The following is a 22,925-nucleotide window of genomic DNA, read 5'->3' as shown; positions in this document are numbered from 1 at the left end:
CTTTAAATATGTATGAAACAGTGCAGAGATGATCACTGGAGGAAAATGGGTGTACCTCTGTGAGGATCTTAGTCATTCAACACATGAGCACGTGTGCCGGACTGAGGCACACCGTTCTGGAAAGAGAAGCAAAGATAGTAGCAAGATCTCACATTTATCTGCGCTTTCCATTTTGGGGCATCTTTGCGCACTTTTTTTTTTTCGTTTGAGCTTCACAAGCCTCTAAGGTGGCAGAGCAGACACAGTATAGATGAGGATCCTAAGGCTAGGAGAGATTGTATCCACAAAGGCGAAGTCCAGGCCTTCCTCTCCTCATCAAATGTACATCAGTTATTCACCAATCTTATATACACACATTCAAATGGACGCTGTGCCTCCGTAACTTCTGTCAAAAGCGCTCTTTGGCGACTGGAAAAACGCCACGACTCTGTTTTGTCGTAAAGGGTGGGCGTGGTTGCTTGGGCTAAATCCCTCCGCCCCTTTCCCTTCACAGTTCCGGTGGCATACGTGGGATCCAGGGTCCTCCAGCTCCAGCACAGCAGCGTGCACAACTTTGCCCAGATAAGTTACTTGCTGAAAGCTAAAACGTGATTATTCATAAAACAGATGCAAAAGGATAATAAATGTGAATGACAGCCACTCAAAGTCGAAACCTTGGTGTTTTGTTTTTTGTTTGTTTTTAGAAGAACAATCAACAACTGTCATTTGAAGTTCACCAAGTAATTCTGCAAGATCTAATTCAAGAACAAGTACTGGTTTGAAATGGTTAAAAGATAAGAGTAAGAAGGACAGTACAGCAAAGTTTCAACACAACCCATACATCTCCTCTGTCTTCCTCCAAGGCTTCCTAGATTGGAGCCTGGAGGACGGGCCATCCAGCCCTGCGCGAGTGGGGTGGCTCCCGACGCGAGCATCTGACCCAAAGACCTTAAGGGCAAGTCCGCCACGAGTCCTCTCACAACATTCCAAGTTCCGACCTAGCTCTCCTCATCGTGCCCTCCCAATACGCTTTCAGCCAACTCCTAATCGGCTCTAGCAATGTCGATCTAAAGCTTTTCTCGGCCTCCGAGTGGGAGAAAAGAGGAAGCAGGTACTTCCCGGCCGGCGGACTCCGCGAGGGCAGGCAAAGATGCGCCCAACTCGGGGCAAGTTGGTTGGCCGCCTTCTCTCCTCGACGCGCACCGGCTCCGCGGCTTCTTCCAGGAAGGAGCGCGGATGGGAGAGAGAAGGCGGCGCGGAGAGAACTTGCGTCGCCGAGCCATCCTCAGCGGCTCCCGGGCGCAGCGAGGAACAGGTGCCTTTTCTCCGACGTCCGGGAGTGGCGCCTGCTGCACCTTGCCCGCTGTCGCGCCCCCTCCCGGGACACCCCATCGCCCTTTGCGCCCCCGCCCTCCCCCAGCCCGTCCCCCCCGATTCCAGGGTAGGGGAGGCGCCGGCTCGCAGGTAATTATTGTCAGCAGGGCCGGCCGGGGAAGCGGGGGTGGGCGCGCCGGCGGGGGGCGGGCGGCGCGGCGGGGCGCGGGCATAAAGGGGCGCAGCGCGGCGCCCCAGCGCCCGGCTCCCGCGCAGCATGCCCGCCCGCGCCCCGCCGCGCCGCCCGCGGCCGCCGCCGCCCCTGCCGCTGCCGCTGCTCCTGCTGCTGGCCCTGGGCGGCCGCCGCCTGCGCGCCGAGCCCGGCGACGGGGAGCAGACCTGGGCCCGCTTCGCGCGCCCTCCGGCCCCCGAGGCCGCGGGCCTCATCCACGACACCTTCCCCGACGGCTTCCTCTGGGCCGTGGGCAGCGCCGCCTACCAGACGGAGGGCGGCTGGCAGCAGCACGGCAAGGGCGCGTCCATCTGGGACACGTTCACCCACCAACCCCCGGCGCCCTTAGGCGGTCCCCTGGTAGCCGGCCTACCGACGGACGCCCCCTCGCCGTCCCCGCCTGCCACCGGGGACGTGGCCAGCGACGGCTACAACAACGTCTTCCGAGACACGGAGGGGTTGCGTGAACTCGGGGTCACTCACTACCGCTTCTCCATCTCGTGGGCGCGAGTGCTCCCCAATGGCAGCGCGGGCGCCCCAAACCGCGAGGGGCTGCGCTACTACCGGCGCTTGCTGGAGCGGCTGCGGGAGCTGGGCGTGCAGCCCGTGGTCACCCTGTACCACTGGGACCTGCCCCAGCGCCTGCAGGACGCCTACGGCGGCTGGGCCAACCGCGCCCTGGCCGACCACTTCAAAGATTACGCCGAGCTCTGTTTCCGCCACTTCGGCGGCCAGGTCAAGTACTGGATCACCATCGACAACCCCTACGTGGTGGCCTGGCACGGCTATGCCACAGGGCGCCTGGCCCCTGGCGTCCGGGGCAGCCCGCAGCTCGGGTACCTGGTGGCGCACAACCTCCTCCTGGTGAGTTCGAGGGGCCAGGCGGAGGGTCACGCGGGGAGAGGGCCTCTGGAGACGCCAGGGGCAAGAGGGGTGCCTGAGCCTCCAGCTCAGACAAGGCTCCATTTGACCAAGTTTGTGAGGTCACCTAGAATTCGCCCCCCGAGGGGAAATGAACAGCTTGGGCTTCCCTTGGAAGGCGTGGAGTTGGGAATGGGAGGGAGATCCCGCGTTGGGCGCGCGAGTGAGTGCCCTTTGGCGCACATTCGTCAAAAAGAAATTAGAATCAGTTTCTTCAGTGAGAGGAGGGAGCTCCTTTCTCTGGGTCTAGGGGAATTCCTAGAGGTGAGGCGGGGAGAATTTACGAGTAGTAGCTACAGGGAGATGAGGAGGGATGAAAGACACGAGTTTGTTCGGAAGCCGCACAAATAGCATTACTCTGCTAGAGTTTGTGGTGATGTCATGAGTTCAATGTAAATCCTGTAAGATCTGTGTTGCTTGTGGCACAAGTTCACACTGCAGCAAATGCGAAGGTGTCAAAAATCCCATCTTCTGGAGAGCCGAGTTTAAACTGTCTTTGGGAGTTCCTTCTGTGGCAGGGGACTGCTGCATCCACCAACTTGACTGAATCATCAGGAGTCTGAAGACTCCTTACACATTCTTAAGCAAAGCTAGCCATAAAAATACAGAAACAGCTACAGGGTAATATAGATTGTGTCTTACAACAACTGTATTTCCAGGATGCTCTCTCCAATTGAAAGGATTCCTCAGGGATGAGATTATTAGCTGACAAAATTGATTTTAACACCCTTGTGTAAAAGGCTTAATACATTTTGACAGCAGGAAGTACTGACATGCCATGATAAAGTTGTCTCTCAAATAATTCTTCCTCCTTTTTCTCCTTTACTTAGTGTTCAAGAGTAGGTCCCATTGATTTGGGGGATCATTTATAATAATGTCAGTGTTGGTACACTTCATAGAGTTTTGTATCATGAGAGAATATTTTATGTGTATGTGCAGACATTTGCATGAAACTTTAAATGGGTAACTTCTGGTACTGTATTTTGGTGATTTGTGGGCCTACTGGAAGACCTATTTTTAAATTTAGAATTAAATTACGTATTTTGAACAAATTCAAGACAAAGACCACTTCTGCACACTTATAATTGAAGCCATAGGTAACTGAGGCAGAACAGTGCTGGGCTGTTGAGCTGACTTAGTGCTCTGAGCTGCCGGTAATGTTGTAATAATGGCTAAATTAGATTGTATGTTAGCTCCACAAAAACTGTTTGCTACAGATCATAAAAGAATGTTGGACTTTGATGAAAAAATAAATGTGATTTTAGTGATTTCCTTTTGATATGTATCTTTTCATTAAGATACTTTAGAGCAATGGTAATAAACTTTTTCAGTCTGTCAGTCCTTTTAAAGAATCAAGACTCCAAACACCACCTGTTTATCGTTGATGATAGAAAAACTATGGGAAGAATTGGGCTCCTCTTTTGAAGAAAACATAAGCAAATTTCAGTTCATACCAGAAACAAATAAGAGATTTGTGGACCAGCTGGAGGACCTAAGAGACCATTTCTGCAAAATCACTATTTTAGATTTAAGTCATGCAAATTCTCTTTTTAGAGTGCATGTAATAAACTCTGTATGTATACGGAAGTCGTCAGTTTTTATTATAGTGACTTATGTGATCATTTCATTTATATGATAAGGAGTTGGGACTGAGGAGCTTTCTGGTACTCTGGTATTTTAAATAGCCAACATGCTTTTTATTCGTGTGCCCACTCTCGGCCCTTTGATTAACTTTTCAGTTATATTTCTGTATCCTTACAGAAAAAACTTGCCAAACACTAACCATCCTTCCCAGAAATGCAGTGGACTTTGTATTCATAAGAAATTAGTAACAGGTGGATCCTTGGTTTTGCTGATGCTGCAAACAAAATGCTAGTTGCTGTAAAATATTAATTTTGCTTTCGAATTTCTTTGGTTTGGAATTTAGTCATTCCTGTATCTTATGAAGAAGTAAGTTCTCATTATCAAAGAAGGTATCTTAGTTTTTTCGTATGAGATATTTTCATCCTGTTTTCAGTGTTCTTTCTTGGTATATGTGTTGGGGGGAGGGAGATAGGGAAGTTTTGACCTTATTTGAAAAGATAAAACATGATCTGCAGATTTTGGTAATAGAGCATTTTAGCGGGGGCTTAGATATTGCTGTTTGGGACCACTGAGCTCCTAGCATATTCATTTGCCTTTGGGGATCTGATGCTGGGGAGAGAGAAAGCTGGCCAGCAACCCTTCCCTGCCCTATTCTGTGCTTCCACTAATTTACAAGTGGGCTAAGGAGAGCTCCTGGGGAGACTGGACATTTGACCTCCCAAGAGAGTCAGGAGTTGTGTCTGATGGCCTGGAGGATGGGAGGCAGGCCAAACAAACTGCAGGATGAATAATGGGGTCTCTGCTCAGAATGGAGGTCTCCATGTTCTTTTGTGGGTTCTTGGTACTGGGGTAAACCTTGACAAACATAGCATGTATGTGTATATGTGAGAGAGAGAGACAGAGACACAGAGACACAGAGACAGAGGCAGAACTGGAAGAAGGATTTCCCTGCAGAGCTCTAGGAGCCCATGCTGCTTGGATCATGTGAGTATAACCCAGAAAGAGGACACACCGTCTCTCTCTAACTTGAAGAGGGACTGACTGCTGTGCCTTCACAGCTCTTGAAAGATGGTTCTTGATGTCCCCTGACAAACTAGCATTGAGGCCTGTAGTGGGGCGTTCAGCCCAGTGGTGTCTCTGAGTTTTTGTTCTGCCCATGGGTTTCTGAGAGTACCAGGACCAAGTTGAAGACACACATGGGCCTCGCAAAGGGTCTTGCAAATGTTTGTACAGGGAACCTGTGGGAAAAGACAGCTTCTTTCGCCTAAAGAGATAGAGCTAGAAGATATTACCATGGGCATTAATGTATAGTACAGGCATGACTGGTGTCTGGCTACGCATTAGCATCAATGCTCACGTCTTAGCTGATCTGTCTGCAGCATTGTCTAGCCACTACTCTCTCTTTCTTGACCCGTTTCCTCAGCTTGGCTTCGAGAACCCGAATATCTCTTGCTTCTCCCCTCAGCTCACTAGCGATTCCTTCTCAGTCCCCTGCTTATTCCTCCTCACTGTAGCTCTAAATGTTGCAGTGCCCAGGGCTCCGTCCTGGGGCCTCTTCTCTAGATTCAATCCAAGTGATCTCTTTGAATACTTTCTATATCCTAATGACTCCGAATTTTGAGGCTTTAGCCAGAAATTCTGCCCTGAGCTCCAGACTTGGATAGACAGATGCCTTCTCCACTTAAATGTCCGATGGGCCTGTCACATTTAACACATCCAAAAGCAATCACCTGTTTTTCCCATCTCTGTCGTGGCAACTTTGCTCTGTCAGAGGTTGGGCCCCAAACTTTAGCTCCTCTCTTTCTCTCACATCATATTCTCCGTCCATTAACAAATCCTACAGCTCTACCTTCCTTCAAAATGTATCCATAATCCAACTACTTCTCCCTTTATCTACAGCTACAGGTCCAGCCTGTAGCATCCATTGGCTTCTGCCTGGACAATGGGAATAGCTTCCTAGCTGATGTCCTTTCTTCTGCCCTTGCCCCCTGCAGTATGCCATGATGGATATTCTCAAGGATGTCATTATGTGTGAACAAGACAAAGTCCCTGTGTATTAAAAGCCCACCTTTTCTTCAAGAACCAGCTCACATACTCCCTTTGGCCTCACACCTGAATGCCATCTCTTCCTTCTGTGCACTCACACAGTGCATCACTCTGATGCCTCCTACCACACTCTTCCTTTTATTTAACCATTTGCCTCCTTTTACTGCTCCACTAGTCGGGCAATTCCTTAAGTGAGGAAACCATGTTCACTTCATCTGTCCTAAAATACCAGCTTGCCCTTGGTAGGTGCTTAGTAAGGGCCGTCTGGCTATTTAATAGCCTGACTTTGCCTTTGTAAAATGATGCTCCTAGGATTTCCTCTCTTTGTCCATCTTTCCAGCCACTTTCCAGTGGGACAAGAAGTATCAAATCCTAACCAAATAGGAAGATTGGTAAACATAATGGGGCAAAATCTGACATTTTCAGTAAAAATTTAAGGTTCATCATCAAATTTATGACTCCATTGTAAAAATTTCCCAACAATTAAAAACTATCTACAGTCAGTGTGCAACATTATGAAGAAGTGTTCAGAATGGGAGATGGGGAGGTCTCCTGGCTGGCTTTAGGAGCATGTATTAGAAGTGGCTTTGTTATCTGAATTTTGATTTCCCAAGTAATAGTGGAGGCAATTTGTCTACTAGATACATGCTCAAATTATAGATGCTATATACTTTTGGGAAGCTCTTTACCAATTTTCCTCTCATTAAAATGTATTTGGTACATGAATGGAATAATCAACTGGGTTGAAATTGAATGTATTTTGTAGAATCCTACTGAATTCAGTAGTGTGTTTAATCAGAAATAGTTAAAATATCTCCCAAAGAGCTTAACTCACTCTTCTTTGAATATCTGATTGCACACAGTGTTTTTTGAAGATTACAGTCAAGTCCATGAAAAAAATTTAAGAATAGGAAAAGAAGTAATAAAATAATTTTAAAATTATAGCACTGTTTAATGATGCCAGTTATTTCGAATTGGAGAAAATACAGACTACTAAGCATTCAAATAATGTCAGTGTGCATTTCTTGAGTGCAAAATGAATGAATGCACAACTGTGGCACCTGAGTATGTAGTTAGTTGCGGCGTTTGCACATAGAAGTCTTCTAAGATATCTTAATTTTTCAAACAATATGATTGCTCTAAGCCAGAACTGTTATAATTAATTTGTACAAAAGGTATCTTTCTTTCAATGAATGTTATCTGTTTAAGGCATAAAGGAAATTTTAGGTGTAGGAGGAGAATAGAATACATGCCTATTGGGAGGACAAGAAATCAGGAGTGGGTGAGTAAAAATACGTGCTGTTACTGAGTCCTCCAAGATCCACATCTTCTTAGGAAACTAAAGTTATACTTGTACTCTACGCTTAAACAGATAAACACAGTCTACCTTTTGTGTACTCTATCTTGATGTATTCTGGGTACAAACTTAATCTGAAGGATGGCTATGCCTCTTCTCCCTTTTATTTTGGGATAAACTCTTATTTATCCCTCAAGGACTTGACTCAAATACTCCCATTTTGTGATAACAACAGGCAGAGTGGATCATTTACTCATTTGTGACTCCTCGAGGTCACAGAATATATATCATATTTATTTCTAAATTTTTAGTGCTTATCTTAGTCCTTGGCACAGAAGAAATATTTGATACAATTTTTAATGAATGAATAAATGTAGATGTAAAATAATCTCTACTTATTTCAGTATGTCCTTTTTCCTTTCTTGTAAATGGAATACTTACAGTGGTTTCTCACACAGTGTCCAGGAAGGAGTTTTAAAGAGTGAGGAAGAACAGAGAAAAAATTCCTGCCCAGATAGGCACATGACCTTTGCAGATTTTCAGAGCAAATAATATCCCCATCTTATCCAGTGAACAGGCAATGAGGGGAAGAGGGAGAACGTGGTCTCCTGAGTGCCTGACCTGGAGGTAGCACCCATCCCTCCTGCTCACATCCCATTGGCAGAACTCAGGCATGTGGTGTGAGGAGTCTGGGAATTATTATCCGCTGTGGAGCTGTGTGCTCAGCAAATCATTCTATTATGTTGAAATCAGGCGAGAACAGGTCATTCAGGACAACCAGCGGTCTCTGCCACACCTCCCAGATATATTGTGAGCATTAAAACAAAATCGTATATGTCAAGACGTTTTGAAAAATATAAAGAGCTCTACAAAGGTGAGGTATGAATTTATTGTCAATAATAAGAATAATAAAAGCAAAACTACTTGAGAAATGGTCCTCCTGAGCTGTTTAGAAGAAAGGAATTAGGCAAATGCTTTAGAAGATGTTGCCACACTTAACTTCTTCATTTGCAGCCTGTAGCATTCAATGGGATGAAGTCTTTGCAATGATTTCAATAGCATTTGACCAAAGATTTTCAAGTCATTTTTGAAATAACCTATTTTATGTAAAACATATTACTAACTACCTTTTATGGACCGAGCTTGAGGTTTAAAAGAAATATGCTAAAGTTTATGACTCAGATAATTTGACATATTGACTAAACAGAAGATAAATATATATATATATATATATTTTTTTTTTTTTTTTTTTTGTGAGTAAGATCAGCCCTGAGCTAACATCCATGCTAATCCTCCTCTTTTTGCTGAGGAAGACCGGCTCTGAGCTAACATCTATTGCCAATCCTCCTCCTTTTTTTTTCCCCATAGTCACAGTAGATAGTTGTATGTCATAGTTGCACATCCTTCTAGTTGCTGTATGTGGGACGCCGCCTCAGCATGGCCCGAGAAGCAGTGCATTGGTGCACGCCCGGGATCTGAACCTGGGCCACCAGTAGAGGGGCGCGTGCACTTAACCGCTAAGCCACGGGGCCGGCCCAGAAGATAAATATTTATTGACCTTTCGTGGCCCTGGTCTGAATAGATTTTTTTATTGATAACATTGTTGTTTGAAGTATGGATGTCAGAACATCATCCATGAACCAGTATCATTATAGTTTGATAAAATCACTGAAAGCAGTGATATACATTAAGATTAAATATAATGGTTAAGCAAATATTATTTCCATGTCTATAAGTGCACTTTTCTTTGATAATTAGAATGTTAGAATTAGAAGGGACCAGGGAAATCCCAGGTCAGATTTCTTCTCAGGACAAACTCCTTGCAGTGGCCCTCCTGGGGGCCTCCAGGCTCTGCTCAACTGTTAGCAGCAAGAGGATCTCAGTCACTCTCACGCTGCCCACTCGATTTATCTTTCATATTGAACGGAAACCTGCTTCTGTTCAGGACTCACTCTGGTTGTCTCTTTGCCTTCCTGAATCCCAAAGAATAAAATGAATTGCTTTCGGAAGAGACGGCTTTTCAAGTATCTGTAAAGGCCACTATGTTCTTCCTAAGTATTTTCTCCTTCATGCTAAAGTCAGCTCTAAGAATTAGAGGGAGCTGGACATTTAGTCAAGGCACATTTCTTGGGAGCCTGCTGTGTGGCAGGCAGGTACCTTGCTGAATTCTGGGAATGCAAATGTGACCCTTGAGAGGCCTCTTTATCTTCTGACACTTGAGGAGAAGGTGGGGAGGGAGATGAAAAAGTTGACCTTTCTATCTCCCCAATGGGTCATGGTCTTTGAGGAACAGAGCAGTCTAGGCTTGTCTGTGGGACCTGCCTCTGTCCCGTCGTCCTTTCAAGGGGCTGTGGATGGGTGCAGATGATTGACGACAAGGGGCCCGCGGTCTCTGGGCTCTGGACAATTGAGGAGAATAGGGACCCCTGGTTCCCAAGGTGTGTTTACAGGTTCTTTTGGTAAGGGTCCAGGGGATGGCTCCACAGCCACAGTGAAGGTTGGGGGGAGGGGGGCATCCCTGCGTAGGCCTCTAGGCCCCTGCATAGGCCTTTTGGGGATGCTCCTCCACCTTTCTCCATGACTCCCCTGTCTCTTGGGATTCCTCAATTCCTCATCACATGGTCCTCTCCCTCCAACCCTCTTCCCCCATCAGTGACAGAGTTCTTCCACAGTGTCCCGCGTCCCTTTACTCAACGTCAGGCCTTTCTGCCGGCTCTACAGAGGTGGGGCAATGATAGGGGGCTTTCACTCTGGGCTCAGGCACGTTCTCCCTGAAATTACCTGATGTCAAACACAACTCGTGGCATGAATATTTTACTACCAAAGCACACTGTTTGGGCTGCATGAGAGATCCAGCTTCCTGTTTACCCAAGGCAGCTGTGTTTATTGTGAACCCATCGCCTAGTTCTTTTTACCTCTTCATGGCCGGGTGACATTTCAAAGCCTGCCTTCCCCAAAAGAAGACAAAAGACTTCTTTCTGCCTCTGCAGGTTTGCCACAGCTATAGAGGGGTTGGGGGTGGGAGGGGTGCGGGGTGTCTAGGGGTTTAGGGGGGTGGATCTCACGCTGCCACAGAAAGAGGGATAAGGTAAGACCCCTGCACTCATGTCACTTACAGATTAGTAGAGGTGAGATAATCATTAATAACGTTAAAATGTATAAGTGCCTTAATAGAAATAAGTACCAGGTACAGTGGAGGCACCAGGAAAGGAGGGATGGGTTAGAATTTTGGGGGTAGTAGGGGTGAGGGGGCAGTCAAGACAAACCATACTGATTAGATCAAGGCTGGCAAACTTTGTCTCCAGAAGGCTGGGTTTTAGGATTAGCAGGTCATACAGTGTCTGTTGCAACTACTCAGTTCAGTCTGTGCAGCGAGAAAGCAGTGTAGGCAACACATAAATGAATGGGCGTGGCTGTGTTCCAGTAAAACTTCATTTACAAAAATAGGTGGTGGCCATTCTGCTCGGGCTGGTGTGCAGGCAGCCGAGGCAGGAGGGGCGTTATCGCGTTCTAGGACACAGCCCGTGCAGAGTCCGGGCAGGTGAAACAAGGTGGCAGCTCACAGCACAGATGCAGTCCTTGGGGGGCTGGAGCCTCAGGTGGGAGAGGACAAGAAGCTGCAGAAGTGAGCCTGGACATTTTCCAAGGCCTCTCTTAAAATTTGATGTGCAGAACAAATTTTAGCTGCCCCAGATGTTCAGAGCACATTTCTTGCTCTGGACACCTAGTTATGTTAATGCCGCCGAAGAGTGCATGAACAGTTTTGGCTGTCACCTCCCTGCAGACCCGAGTTAGTTTGTAGTCAGCTAAAACCTCTCAGGCTTTTTAATTTTCCCCATGTGAACGGCTGTCATCTCCTTTTGTCGTTTATTTTTGAACTTTTAATCTTATTAAATTTGATCTTCAATGTGCAAAGATAAGAGGAAGGTTACCACAGATGGTGGGTAATTCTTAAAAATTGGAAATAACCTAAATATATTGGATGATCAATAAAGGAAAATGGGTATACTCGTTCAGTGGAATAGAGTTTGGCTATTAAAAAGTTGATGTATGGTGATTAAAAAGTTGCACATAGGGGACCGGCCCAGTGGTGCAGTGGTCAAGTGCACGTGCTCTGCTTTGGTGGCCCGGGGTTTGCAGGTTTGGATCCCGGGTGCGCACCTATGCACTGCTTATCAAGCAGTAGAGGAAGATGGGCATGGATGTTAGCCCAGGGCCAATCTTCCTCAGCAAAAAGAGGAAGATTGGCAACAGATGTTAGCTCAGGGCTGATCTTCCTTACACACACATACACAAAGTTGCACATGGTATGTTGTTAAGAGAAAAATGCCAGTTATATTATGCTCCTTACATATCTCTGCTGTGTAAATAAGTGTAAATAAGTAGTGAGCACTTGACAGTTCTTTGTCTGTGCTGGGCTCTCTCTAGCTGCCGTCCGTTCCCCAAGGGCCTGTTCCCTGACATACCCAAGCCTAGCTTTGATATTCCTGCTTTCTGCTCCCATAAAATCCTATATTACACCTCTAACAATAGTTAACACATTTTATTAAAATGATTTGTTTGTCTTCCCCCAAACAGACTGAAGCTATGAGGTGCCAGGAGCCATGTTTATTTTGCTTTCCATTTTATATCCAGAGCCTTACAGGGCCTGGAGAAGGAGCATGCAGGTGTTTGTTGCATGAATGAAAGAATGTACCATCCCCCCAACACACACACTCACAAATATGAAAGGAAAAAAGAAGAATGTTAACAGCAGGTTATTTCTGGATGGTGGGATTAAAGGTGATTTTTTTTTTCTTTCTGGTTATCTGGATTTTCTAATTTTTCTATAAGCAAAAGGTATTATTTTTGTGATGGAGAAATAGTAAGTAATGTTTTGGGAAAAAGATGGCAGATTGAATTTATCCATCTAATTTTTTTCTCTCTTGAAACCCCATTAAATTTTAGTAATGAAACTTAAAACAAAGAAAGAAAGAGGGAGGGGGGAGGAAGGGAGAAAAAGAGATGAGGAGGGAAGGAGGAGAGAGACAGACCCACAGTGATGGAGAGAGCAAAGTAGCAGCAAAATTTTGGAAGCTGAAAAGTAGATGGACAAGTGTTATTGACTTAGCAGACCTGAGAAAGCTGACTGCTAAGTTGGCAGTGGGAAAAGCGAAGAACCAACCCTATGATTGCCGAATCTTCGAAAGGCTCAGAGAGTAGCAAGAACAGATACTCTGGAACTGGAGTGAAGGGAGTGAGTGCTAAAATGAGGAGAATTGGTTGAAAGCTGTTTAAGAAACAACTAGATTTCTAGATACCTTCCCCTAATCCTCGCTGCTGGGCATCTACCCCGTCTCCACTCAGGGGGAAAACTGGAAATTAACTTTTTGGAGAGTATAAAATGGAAGGTGTCTGGACTGAGGACATCGGCACATTTGAGGGCATGAGCAACATACTGAAAATAAGGATTAAGGAAACATATGCCACTGGAAGCTGAGAACCACCCCACACCCCTTCCCCAGCCCTCTTCTCCCCCTAGGCTCTCAGAATGTTGGCAGTGTGACTTTTACTCTCTGGGTAAGGGTTGGAAGAGTCTTCTCCAGGGAATCTGATGAGCTCAGGCGGAAAGATGGAAGATGCTGATCCTAGAGGTTCTGCAACAGATGGCCAAGACAGATCACTCTAGTGAAGCTCAAGGTCAACAAACCCCACCCACATGCTCAGACTTTCCAGTCAGGTTTCTTGTTTTTCATTTTTAAATGTGAGTAGACAATCAAGATCAATAGACATCTCAGGAAAGCCTCTAACATGAAAGATTGAGACCCACACAAATAAACAGAAAAAAAAAGGCAACTTTTTTTTGGAGGAAACCGAGATTATGCAGGAAGAAAAAAAGCTTTAAAAAGAATCAGTCAAAAGGTACAAACTTGCAATTATAAAATAAATAAGTCATGGGTTCTGACTTAATAAGCATGCTGACTATAATTAATAATACTTTATTGTATGTTTGAAAATTGCTAAGAGAGTAGATCTTAAAAGTTTTCATTACAAGAAAAAAAATTATAACTGTGTGGTGATGGATGTTGACTTGTTGTGATGATCATTTCAGAGTATATACAAATATTGAATCATGTTGTACACCTGAAATAATATAATGTTATATGTCAATTGTATCTCAATAAAGAAAAATAAATTTTAAAAACCCCAGTAAATTCTTAAAGAAATAAGAGAAGATATTGCATCTAGAAAATAAGAATGAGATAATATAACAAAATAGTCAGGGAAAAAAGAACACTTAGGAATTAAATACAGCAGAAATGAAAAATTTAGTAGAAGGGTTGAAAAGTAAAGGTGATGAAATCTAAGAGCAGAGCAAGAAAGCAAAGAGATGGAAAATAGTAGGAAAAAAGTAAGAAAATTAGTGGACCAGCCAGAGGTCCAACATTCAAATAATAGGAGTTCCAGAAAGAGAGAAATGGGGGGTGCAGTAGACTGTTATGCCAGTGGCACCACTGAACCATGCTTCTCAGTATTCATGCCCTGTGCACTTGCCTCCCACACAAGCTGTGGGCTTCACCATGCGACTTGTTCAATGGGACAGTAGCAAGTGTGATGCAAGCCAAAGTTTGGCAAGTATGTTCACATTGGAACTTTTCTTCCTGGATTACTTGCTTTTAAAAGCCAACTTCAGGGCCGGCCCCGTGGCTTAGTGGTTAAGTGCGCGTGCTCCGCTACTGGCGGCCTGGGTTCGGATCCCGTGCGCATACCGATGCACCGCTTCTCCGGCCATGCTGAGGCCCCGTCCCACATACAGCAACTAGAAGGATGTGCAGCTATGACATACAACTATCTACTGGGGCTTTGGGGGAAAAAATAAAATAAAATAAAATAAAAGCCAACTTCAGTACTTGGACTAGGTTACTGAAAGATGAGAGGCCATGTGGAGAGAGACTTTGGGAGATCAAAGACCATCTTGGACATTCTCACCCCAACTGAGATCTCAGCTGAATGCAGCTATTTTAGTGACCTCTGCTATATTACATGGAGCAGAAGAACTGCCCCGTTAAGCCCAGTTAACCCACAGAGTCAAGAGAAATAATAAATCCTTGTTATTTTAATCCCCTAATCAGGGTAGTTTGTTTCATAGCAATAGATTAACTGAAATAAGGAGAAAGGAAATAATAAAGTAATTAAAAAAATTTTCCTAGACCTGGAAGGCGTGAATTTGCATATTGAACATGAAGTACTGGAGGAATCATTACAGAACATGCCTGCTGTGGTGTTTAGGGTCCTTTCTGCTAGGGACTCAACCACCTCTTTAGTGGGTTACAGATGTGAAAACTGTCTGTCTGGGAACTGAGCAAGGGATCATGACCTTTTATTTTGCTATGCTCTATTAGCCATCTTCACAACTCCCTGGAATGTGGCAGCCCCTCCAACCACGCCATCGTTAATGGTATTTGTGGCCTCCTGGCTTCTGGCTTTAAGCGTCACCCCCTACCTGGTCTCTTACTTCAGGGTCTCATCATCTCCATGGATAGTAATAGGCCTGGCTCTGTCACCACCTCTCCTACCATCAGCCCTGGCCTGCAGAGCAGCGCCACCACTGAATTTCTGGTGCCCCCTTACTAGCATGTTCCCGATGGCCTTGGTGAATGGTATGTCTCCTTACCTGGCACTTCTGTGAAACATCAACCTCCGGGGGGTTGTTTGGCCTCACATAGTATATTCATTCCAGCATGCCTACTTCTCTCAGCTTCTTTTATTCCTTCCTCTATCAGCTGTCAGGGCAACTCAAGCATTTCTGCCCACTCAACGTTTGCCATCACTTTTTCTGGGCTTCTCAGAGCTATCCTAGCAGCAAGTTTGCTTTATCCCCTGGGGTCCTTGCCAGAGCATTAAAACACATTTCTGGAGAAAGTGCCCCCTGGTCAATGAATTCTGTCTTGTCTTGTTTTATATTCTAGTCCGTTGGTCAAGGACCCTCAAAATTCAGTCCCAGTGGTACTCCTTGTGTTCTTGCCAATACATGCTAAATCTTTGGTGTATAATATCTTTCCTCCACTATCAGGCCCAGCTGTCTCCAGGTGGGTTATGCTGGGATTTAAGTCTAGTTAGTGGCTGTCAGCTCCTAAGAGGGGCAACTGTTATCTTTTAGGGGCAAGGCCTCCTCAGCATGGAAAAGTGCTATCTCATACTAGGGAAGGGTGGGCCACCTCTGTAAGCTCCCAGAGTTCTGAAGGGTCTGAAGAGCCCAGATCCTCAGGGGCAACTACTTCCCATGTTTCAGAGTCCCAGGTTTTCCCAACCAGGGCTCTAACCTTGGCATAACAGACCTCCCTTGGCTGAGCGTTCACACATCCCTGGAGCTCTGCAGCTCTATCAGGTCCTATGTCCGATGCAAAGTTATGCCTGTGCTTCCACTGCAGGAGATAAGGGCTGCTCTGTAAGCTACAAATGAGACTCTCTGGATCTCATATTGAGTCTTCAACTGCTTGTTAAAGGCCCTCGGTTTCTCATTATCTCTCTGTAGGGTTTTGATACAGTACAGCGGGAACCAGGCAATTCCCTTCTCCTTGTAGGCCTTGGGATGCCTGAATCATTGTCCCTGTAAAAGCACGCCCCTCCGCCAGCACATTTCCCCAGGTTACCACTGCTGGAATATTTAGCAATCAGGGCACCGTCTTGTGCCAGGGGACCATCTCTCCCTTAAATATCACTCAGAATGGCATTATCTTTGCCTTCCAGGAAGTGAAACCTCACTTGTGTTTATTTGGTCTTCTGAGAGACAAATATCAAGACAAGATTAGATGTGCAAGACATTTATTGAGGGAAACAACTGTGAAGGATAAAGGGGAAGGAGCCAGAGAAGGCAGGTGAGCCTTTAGACCATGATGCATGTCTGACACCTGGGAAAGAGGTTGGGCAAGAAGGAGGATTGGGTGGGAAGAGTCTCAGATGGCAGTGCAGGTCTAAGAAATATCCAGCCAGGGCAATGAGGAGTCCTTGAGCCAGCATTGCCCGTTGGAGGGGTCCACGGCTTGCAGAAATGGGTCTGCCTTAGTGCCTAGCCATGTTCAGTCATAAGGGAGCAGCCTATGAGAAGCATGGCATCAGGGCCAATGCAGTGGAGGGTCCAGAGGCATAGCAACTGGTGCCATCCCTGAATTCCACCCCTCACAGCAGGAGAACTGAGCAGTGCATTTTCATGGCCACCACAGAGACTGGTGAGGAATGCCATTCAGATGAAGGGAATGAACATTATTTCCAACCAGAATTTGATATTTATCTAAGCTATCAATCACTCATGAGGGTAGAATAATGAGATTTTAAGACATTCAAAGTCTCAAAAAATAAATCTTCCATAAACCCTTTCTCAGGAAGTTATTGGAGGATAAACTCCACTTAACATGATGGAGACGAGAAGGAAGACGACACAGGATATACAAAACAGTAGGTCTAACCCAGGAATGTGATGATGAAGTGTAGACCCAGGAAGTCAGCTGTGCCTCAGACCTAAGAGTAACCAGTTCAGAAGGAGGGAAGATTCCAGAAGTGTGTCTCCAAGAAAAATATTGGAGGCTGATGTGACCTTGTAGAAGTTTGTGCTGAGAGGCTATTGGAAAATGTGGGAAGAATTAGTCACAGGCACAAAGAAAATAGAGGAAATGAAAAAGCAGTGCAATTATTAACTTCAAGGAAAACAAAAATAAGAAAACATAGTCTTAATTATTACACTATAATGCCCATCTGTGAGTAATAGTCATGTTGGCAGAATAATGTCAGTACTTAATATTAGTTAAACCAAAACCTGCTGTATAACTAAATTGGCTGTTTAAGAGAGCTAAATCCTCCTCTACTGTAACGGGAAGTCAATGGATACTGTCTAAAGAATGGAAGTGTGAAAATGTGTAAAAGAAAAAGTCATAAGGGTCAAAGATGGTTACCTCTGGGGAGCGGAACTGGGGGAGGTAGGGCAGGGAACTGTGATTTTTGTTATAAGTTGCATAAAAATAAAAATATTTCACCATCGCTTTAAAAATTAATTTTGCTAGTTATAGTACCTATTTGTAGCATTTCAGCCTGTAGAGCTCTTTTTGAATCAAACTTTGGAGCATTTCCAAATTTTCAGATGAACGTCTTGTGAGTTTTTATCCTTTTGATGATGAAAATGTTAACAAAGAAATAGGGCTACAAGTAAACCCTGTGGAATATTGTTAGTCACCTTCTCTAAGGTGGACGTCTCCCATTAATCCATGTTTCAAACATCTATCAGTGTTTGACATGTAACCAACCAGTAAATTTTTGTTTAATCAATGAATACTCTTAAAATATTCCTTCAACCATCAATCAAATCAAATCAAGCAGCAACAGTACTATCTTATATGTACCCTACTTTTCTTCTTCTTGACCCCAAGTATGTCACCAGAAGGTTTGGTGATTGTCAAAACTATTTCATACAGAGATATATTTAGTGTGTTCCCAGATAAACTATACAATACTATAAAAAATTATTTGAGGCTAGTTTGGCAGACTTATTTTGTGAATCCATGTTGCCTCCTAGTTATCTTCTCTTCCTTAGTACTGTACATAAAGTACTTAGTACTTTATGAAGCCGTTACGTAATTTTGCTCATAGGTCTATCATTTCTGAAATCCACATTTTCTTCCCTTTTAAAATTAAGAAAATTTTCATTCTTCAAGCACATTATTTTCCATGATCCCTCAAAGTAACCGATGGCTGTTCCATGATCATAACTGCAAATTCTTTTGCTAGGCCCCTCTTGGAAATGATGAATTTGGAATGGCATGCAGACTCCTGATGTGCTTTCTCCTGCAATAATTAGCAATCCAAGTTCAAGGTAGTCTGAAGATAGATACAAAGGGCAAGAGGTAACAGAATCAAAAATGCTGGTGCCAGTAGTTAAAATGAGTCCTCAAGATAGATAAAGACAATCTAAGAAAGACCAGGAAGAAATGAGCGGGACTGATGTCCTTCAGGAGACGCAACACATGTAGTGGATTAAGGAAGTCAGAGAATTGAATCGATCAGAGGCTATGACCTCGGAATGCAATGTTGACTTTCAAATCAACTTTATTATGTTGGGGTAATAAACTGACTACACTGATTGAACTGATTACAAACTGTATAAGTTCAATAATCAAATATTATTGAGTGCCTGTACCTTTCATACCATTAACAATAGTATATAGTTTGTTATCTGGGATTTTATTTCGTATAGATACAGTTCTGCTGAGGAAGCTCAGAGTAACTCGGGGATTGCTATCTTGATAAATTCATGATCTGCTGGGTGACCAGCTGCAAAGCATAACACCTAACAGGGGCAGACAGGTTGTTTAATTGAGTGAAGTGGGCCGGGGGTAATAAAAGTTGTGGCCTTTGGTGAGCATTTGCCCCAACTAAATCCCTGTCAGGAGGGATGTGATGTGGTCATACCAGATTCTCTGTGATTTCAAAAGAAGCTAGGAATTCAGAATTTTGTGTGGCATTTCCTGAGTTTTAAAGGTTATCTCAAAAAAATTTTAAGCGTGACAAAGGCCAAACAAATCCCTATGGATTTTGAATTTATAACCCCTGACCTACAGCATTTGGCACATCTGAAAGTGCTGACAGGGCATGACTCCAGTGTGCCTCGCCCATCGTTATGTGCCGGAGGTTCTAGACCAGGGCTGTGGCCTTCTCCAGATTTCACCTCCCACTGGAGTGCTGCTCACAGACGACAGAATTTCCCTAAATCGAATAGTTACATATGTCAGAGAATGTGGATTTTGGGGCATATAGCTCCTTCACGTATGGATTGGGTAGGTGTAGATCCTGCAGTATTAAATACATAATGAATATTCATTTGAATTTACTTTATTTGGTGAGATAAATAGGTCTTTGTCAAATCATTGGGCAATCTACTTAATCACAGAGAACGCTCACGCCCTGCCTCCACTCCCAGGCCTGAGACTGGAGGTTTACTCAGTAAACTTCTCAGGAGGAGAGAAGCAAGTGGAACTTTGGGGTGCTGGGCAGAGCAAAGGGCAGGGTGTGAGGCACAGGGATGAGCACAGGGGCCCAACTGGAATTGTACCTACAGACTTCCTGTTCCCTCCTCGCAGCCTCATTACTCTGTAAGCAGATAGCGTGTGTTCCTTGACAGGAAAGGGGAAGATTTTTTTTTTCCTCTCTGAAGACCCTGAATGGCCCCAAAGTAAGGATCTCACCCACTGACATTTGGGGATGGGTCCCCAATGAAATGACTGGCTTCCTGGCAACTCAACATAGGGTATAGCTTGCTCTCTATAAGGTTTTCTCATGCCTATGATTTTTGACCAGATTTTAGGTACTTTTCTCTTAAGTATGACTGGACAGCCAAGCATCAAAAGATACTTGAGGAAAGCACTCAATATAAAACAGAGAGAATAAAATAAATAAACAGAAAAGCAGATTACACAGGAGAAACAGATTATACAGGAGATTAAATGCACACCCACAAACTGAAAAAGGAACAGTCAGAGAATATTAAAAAATTCTTGAACATCAATAATATGATTGTTGAAATAAAATGTTTAGTAAAAAGGTTGAAAAGGAAAGTAAAAGCAATGCGCTGAAAGTTGTACAAAATGACAAAGATGTGGAAAATATTAAAGAAAGGGGGAAAAGCCTTAAAGGATCAAGTACAAAGGTCCAACATTAGACTAACAGGAGTTTCATAAAGAGAATAGGAAATGGAGAGTAGAATTATTATTATAATTATTAAAGAAATAATATAATAATATATTAAAATATATTATAATATGTATATATATAAGTAATATAATAAATGCCCCAGAACTGAAGACATAGGCCTTCAGTTTTCATTTTCCTAGCATAATGAATACACAGTTATATAGGGATTTAGAAAGCTTGCCTTCAATGTGATCTTTCCTAAGAAGCTAATGGAAGGTATGCACCAGCAAAATTACAGAGTAAATAAATAGGGAGAAATGAGATCTGGAAAAGTATGATTCTAATTCATAAGAAATAAAGAAAAATCCCAGGATGAGAGCAGCTCTAGACAGCATCTAGTCCAGATGGGAGCAGGAGGATGGAAGGTTCTGGCAGAGAAGGGAGAGCTCTAAGTGAAGAGTAGACTCAGTTGAATAGATGGTATGGTAGTAGATATGATGGAGAATCACGAAAGCATTAAAAAAACATATGGACTATTATGCAAGTTTAATAATGAGATGATTATTTATTCAAGGGAAAATAAAAAGCTGTTCAAAAAAAAGGGAAATGTTATAGTGCCTTATTTGGCTTTGCAATGAACAATATTTACACAAGAACCTTGATGTAAATACTGAGTAATGGTTTCAATAAGAACAGGCATTTGGGAGAAGAAAGGAGAAAATTGGGGGATGTAAAAGAGCTAACTCTTCATTATCATGATGAATTATTAAATTTTAGAATAAGCATATTATTTAGGAATATGATGGTAATTATTAGAAGAAACAGCTAAAAGTTAAATGTGGTTGTCCGTAGGGAGCAGAAGTGGGGTTTGAGAGGGAGTGGGAAAGATGCTTACCGTTTTTCAGGATAAGCTTTTGGTACTGTTTGATTTTAAACTACGTGAATGAATTTATTTAATTAATAATAATTTTAGAAATCCCATACCACTGAATAATGCTTTATAGTTTCTGAAGTGCTTTTGTGTATTTGGGGTGTGGTGGGGGCAGGTAAATTAGTTGAGAGGTTCAGAGAATTTGGCTGACTTTTCCTCTGGCTGCCAAAGAGTAGAACTGGGGTCAGAACCCAGGTTTTCTGAGTCCGTGTTCCCAGAGCTCATTCCACAACTCCGTGATGCCTCCAACACAGCACGGGTTTCACTTCGGGGGGATGCTAGTGAATGTCTAGACCAAGAATCCGTTCCTTCCTTGGCCACATATTAGTGCTCTGAAATGGAGGAGAATGTGAGTCCTAACTTGTCACCAACATCTTTAACCTTCATTAACATCTGGAGACTCACCATTACTAATTTTAAAAAAAACACTAACCCATACACATCTGTTCCACTTACTATTGCTATGTAATATCCCCAAACTTAGTGGCTTTAAATAACCATTTTATTTTGCTTACACATTGTGGGTGGAGATGAGGGAAGAGCTCACCGGGGCCATCTACCCGTGGGCTGCAGTCATTTAAGCTTTGACTGGACTTGGCGTCCAAGATGGCTCATGTATGATTGGCAGTCGGTGCTGGCTGTTGACCAGACTGTCAATGAGCCTCATCAACACGGTGGTCTCAGGTTAGTCAGACTTCTTACCTGGAAGCTTCTCCCCAGCAAGCATCCCAAGAGAACTTGGAGGAAGTGGTGCAGGCTTTTGACTTAGTCTCCATGTCATGTAGCTTCACTTCTGCCAGAGCAGTCACAATCCGCAGACTCATGGCTGAGGGGACACAGACCCCTCAGTGGGAGAAGTGGCAAAGCCACCTTGTAGAGGACCATGGAGGCTGTGCTATCTTTGGAAAATACATTTTGCCACAGTATCTTAGGCTTTCCAACTCATAGTGACCTGCCTGAAATACCTTTTTCCATCTCCCCAGGACCTACACACCTCTCAATACGCGGTTTAGAAACTGCCTCCTACGTGAAGATATCCCTCAGCAAGAAGGAATCTTTCTTTTCTCTGAATCCTCATTGTAGTTTTACAAAAATCCTTCTTATGGTACTTTCACTTTCAATCTTGTGTTATAATCATCTTTGTATCTGTGCTTTGATCTCTCCCTATGCCCTGCAGAATAACTTGCCCATTGAGTAAATATTTGCTTAGTGAAATAAGGATTACATGATAACTCAAATAATAGTTATGAAAAAGTGCATTGCAATTCAGAGCTCTTATTTTTTTTTTCTTTGCAATTCTCATTTCTGAAAAATGAAAGAAACCAAACAATCTCTTATGAGGAGTTACAGTAGAAACTGTGTGTGGCTTTTTTCTTGTGTTTATTGCTACTCTGAAAAATAAGGGAGGTGGGAGACTGAAAACCATGTCATTTTCAGTTTGATTAAAAAGATTTTTTCTTTTTCTTTCATGTTTAAGCCCTGTAGTTTTAAATTTTTCCGTCCGTCATAGAGGAAGACAGATCAAGCAGCTATGATTACTGCAGCTCCCTGTTCTGGAAACACCCTCACAGGTGTTTAACACATTTGGCCTCAAGTCTGACTCCTGCCCCCTCACTAACTGCTTTCCAGCCACACTGAGGGCCTTGCTCTTTTGCCTTGGGGCCTCTTTTCCTGACTCTTCTCTCTGCCTGGAATGTTCTCTCCACTCCACCCCTCCTTACCCCAATATCCACAGAACCAGCTCTCTCACCTCCTTTAAATCTATGCTCGAAACCACTTTCTCAAATGAGCCGTACCCTGACCACTCCATTTAAAACTGCTTCTCCCAGCGCCCAGCCTTAGAGGGAGTAGCGAGGACTACTTCCTGGGGCAAGAAGTACTTCCTGGGGGACTCAAGGAGAGAGGTGTTCACCAAATTTATAGACACTGCAGATGAAATATGCAAAGATGAATTTCTAGGGTTT

At 43.9% G+C, this 22,925-nt stretch overlaps 1 protein-coding gene across 1 annotated transcript in view; it reads left to right on the top strand.

Moving 5' to 3' along the window:
- Window positions 1-1,570: 1,570 nt before the first annotated feature.
- Window positions 1,571-22,925, top strand: part of KL (klotho) — a 45,222-nt gene continuing 23,867 nt past the window's right edge. The window contains exon 1 of the mRNA XM_004435359.3: window positions 1,571-2,389. Coding sequence (XP_004435416.2) covers window positions 1,571-2,389 — 819 coding nt within the window. The remainder of the gene's footprint in view (window positions 2,390-22,925) is intronic.

Source organism: Ceratotherium simum, chromosome 10, assembly GCF_057802395.1.
Source record: "Ceratotherium simum simum isolate JZ-2026a chromosome 10, ASM5780239v1, whole genome shotgun sequence".
Taxonomy (NCBI): Eukaryota; Metazoa; Chordata; class Mammalia; order Perissodactyla; family Rhinocerotidae; genus Ceratotherium; species Ceratotherium simum.
Note: the sequence above shows the minus strand (reverse complement) of the source record. Positions and strands in the feature narration are given on the sequence as shown.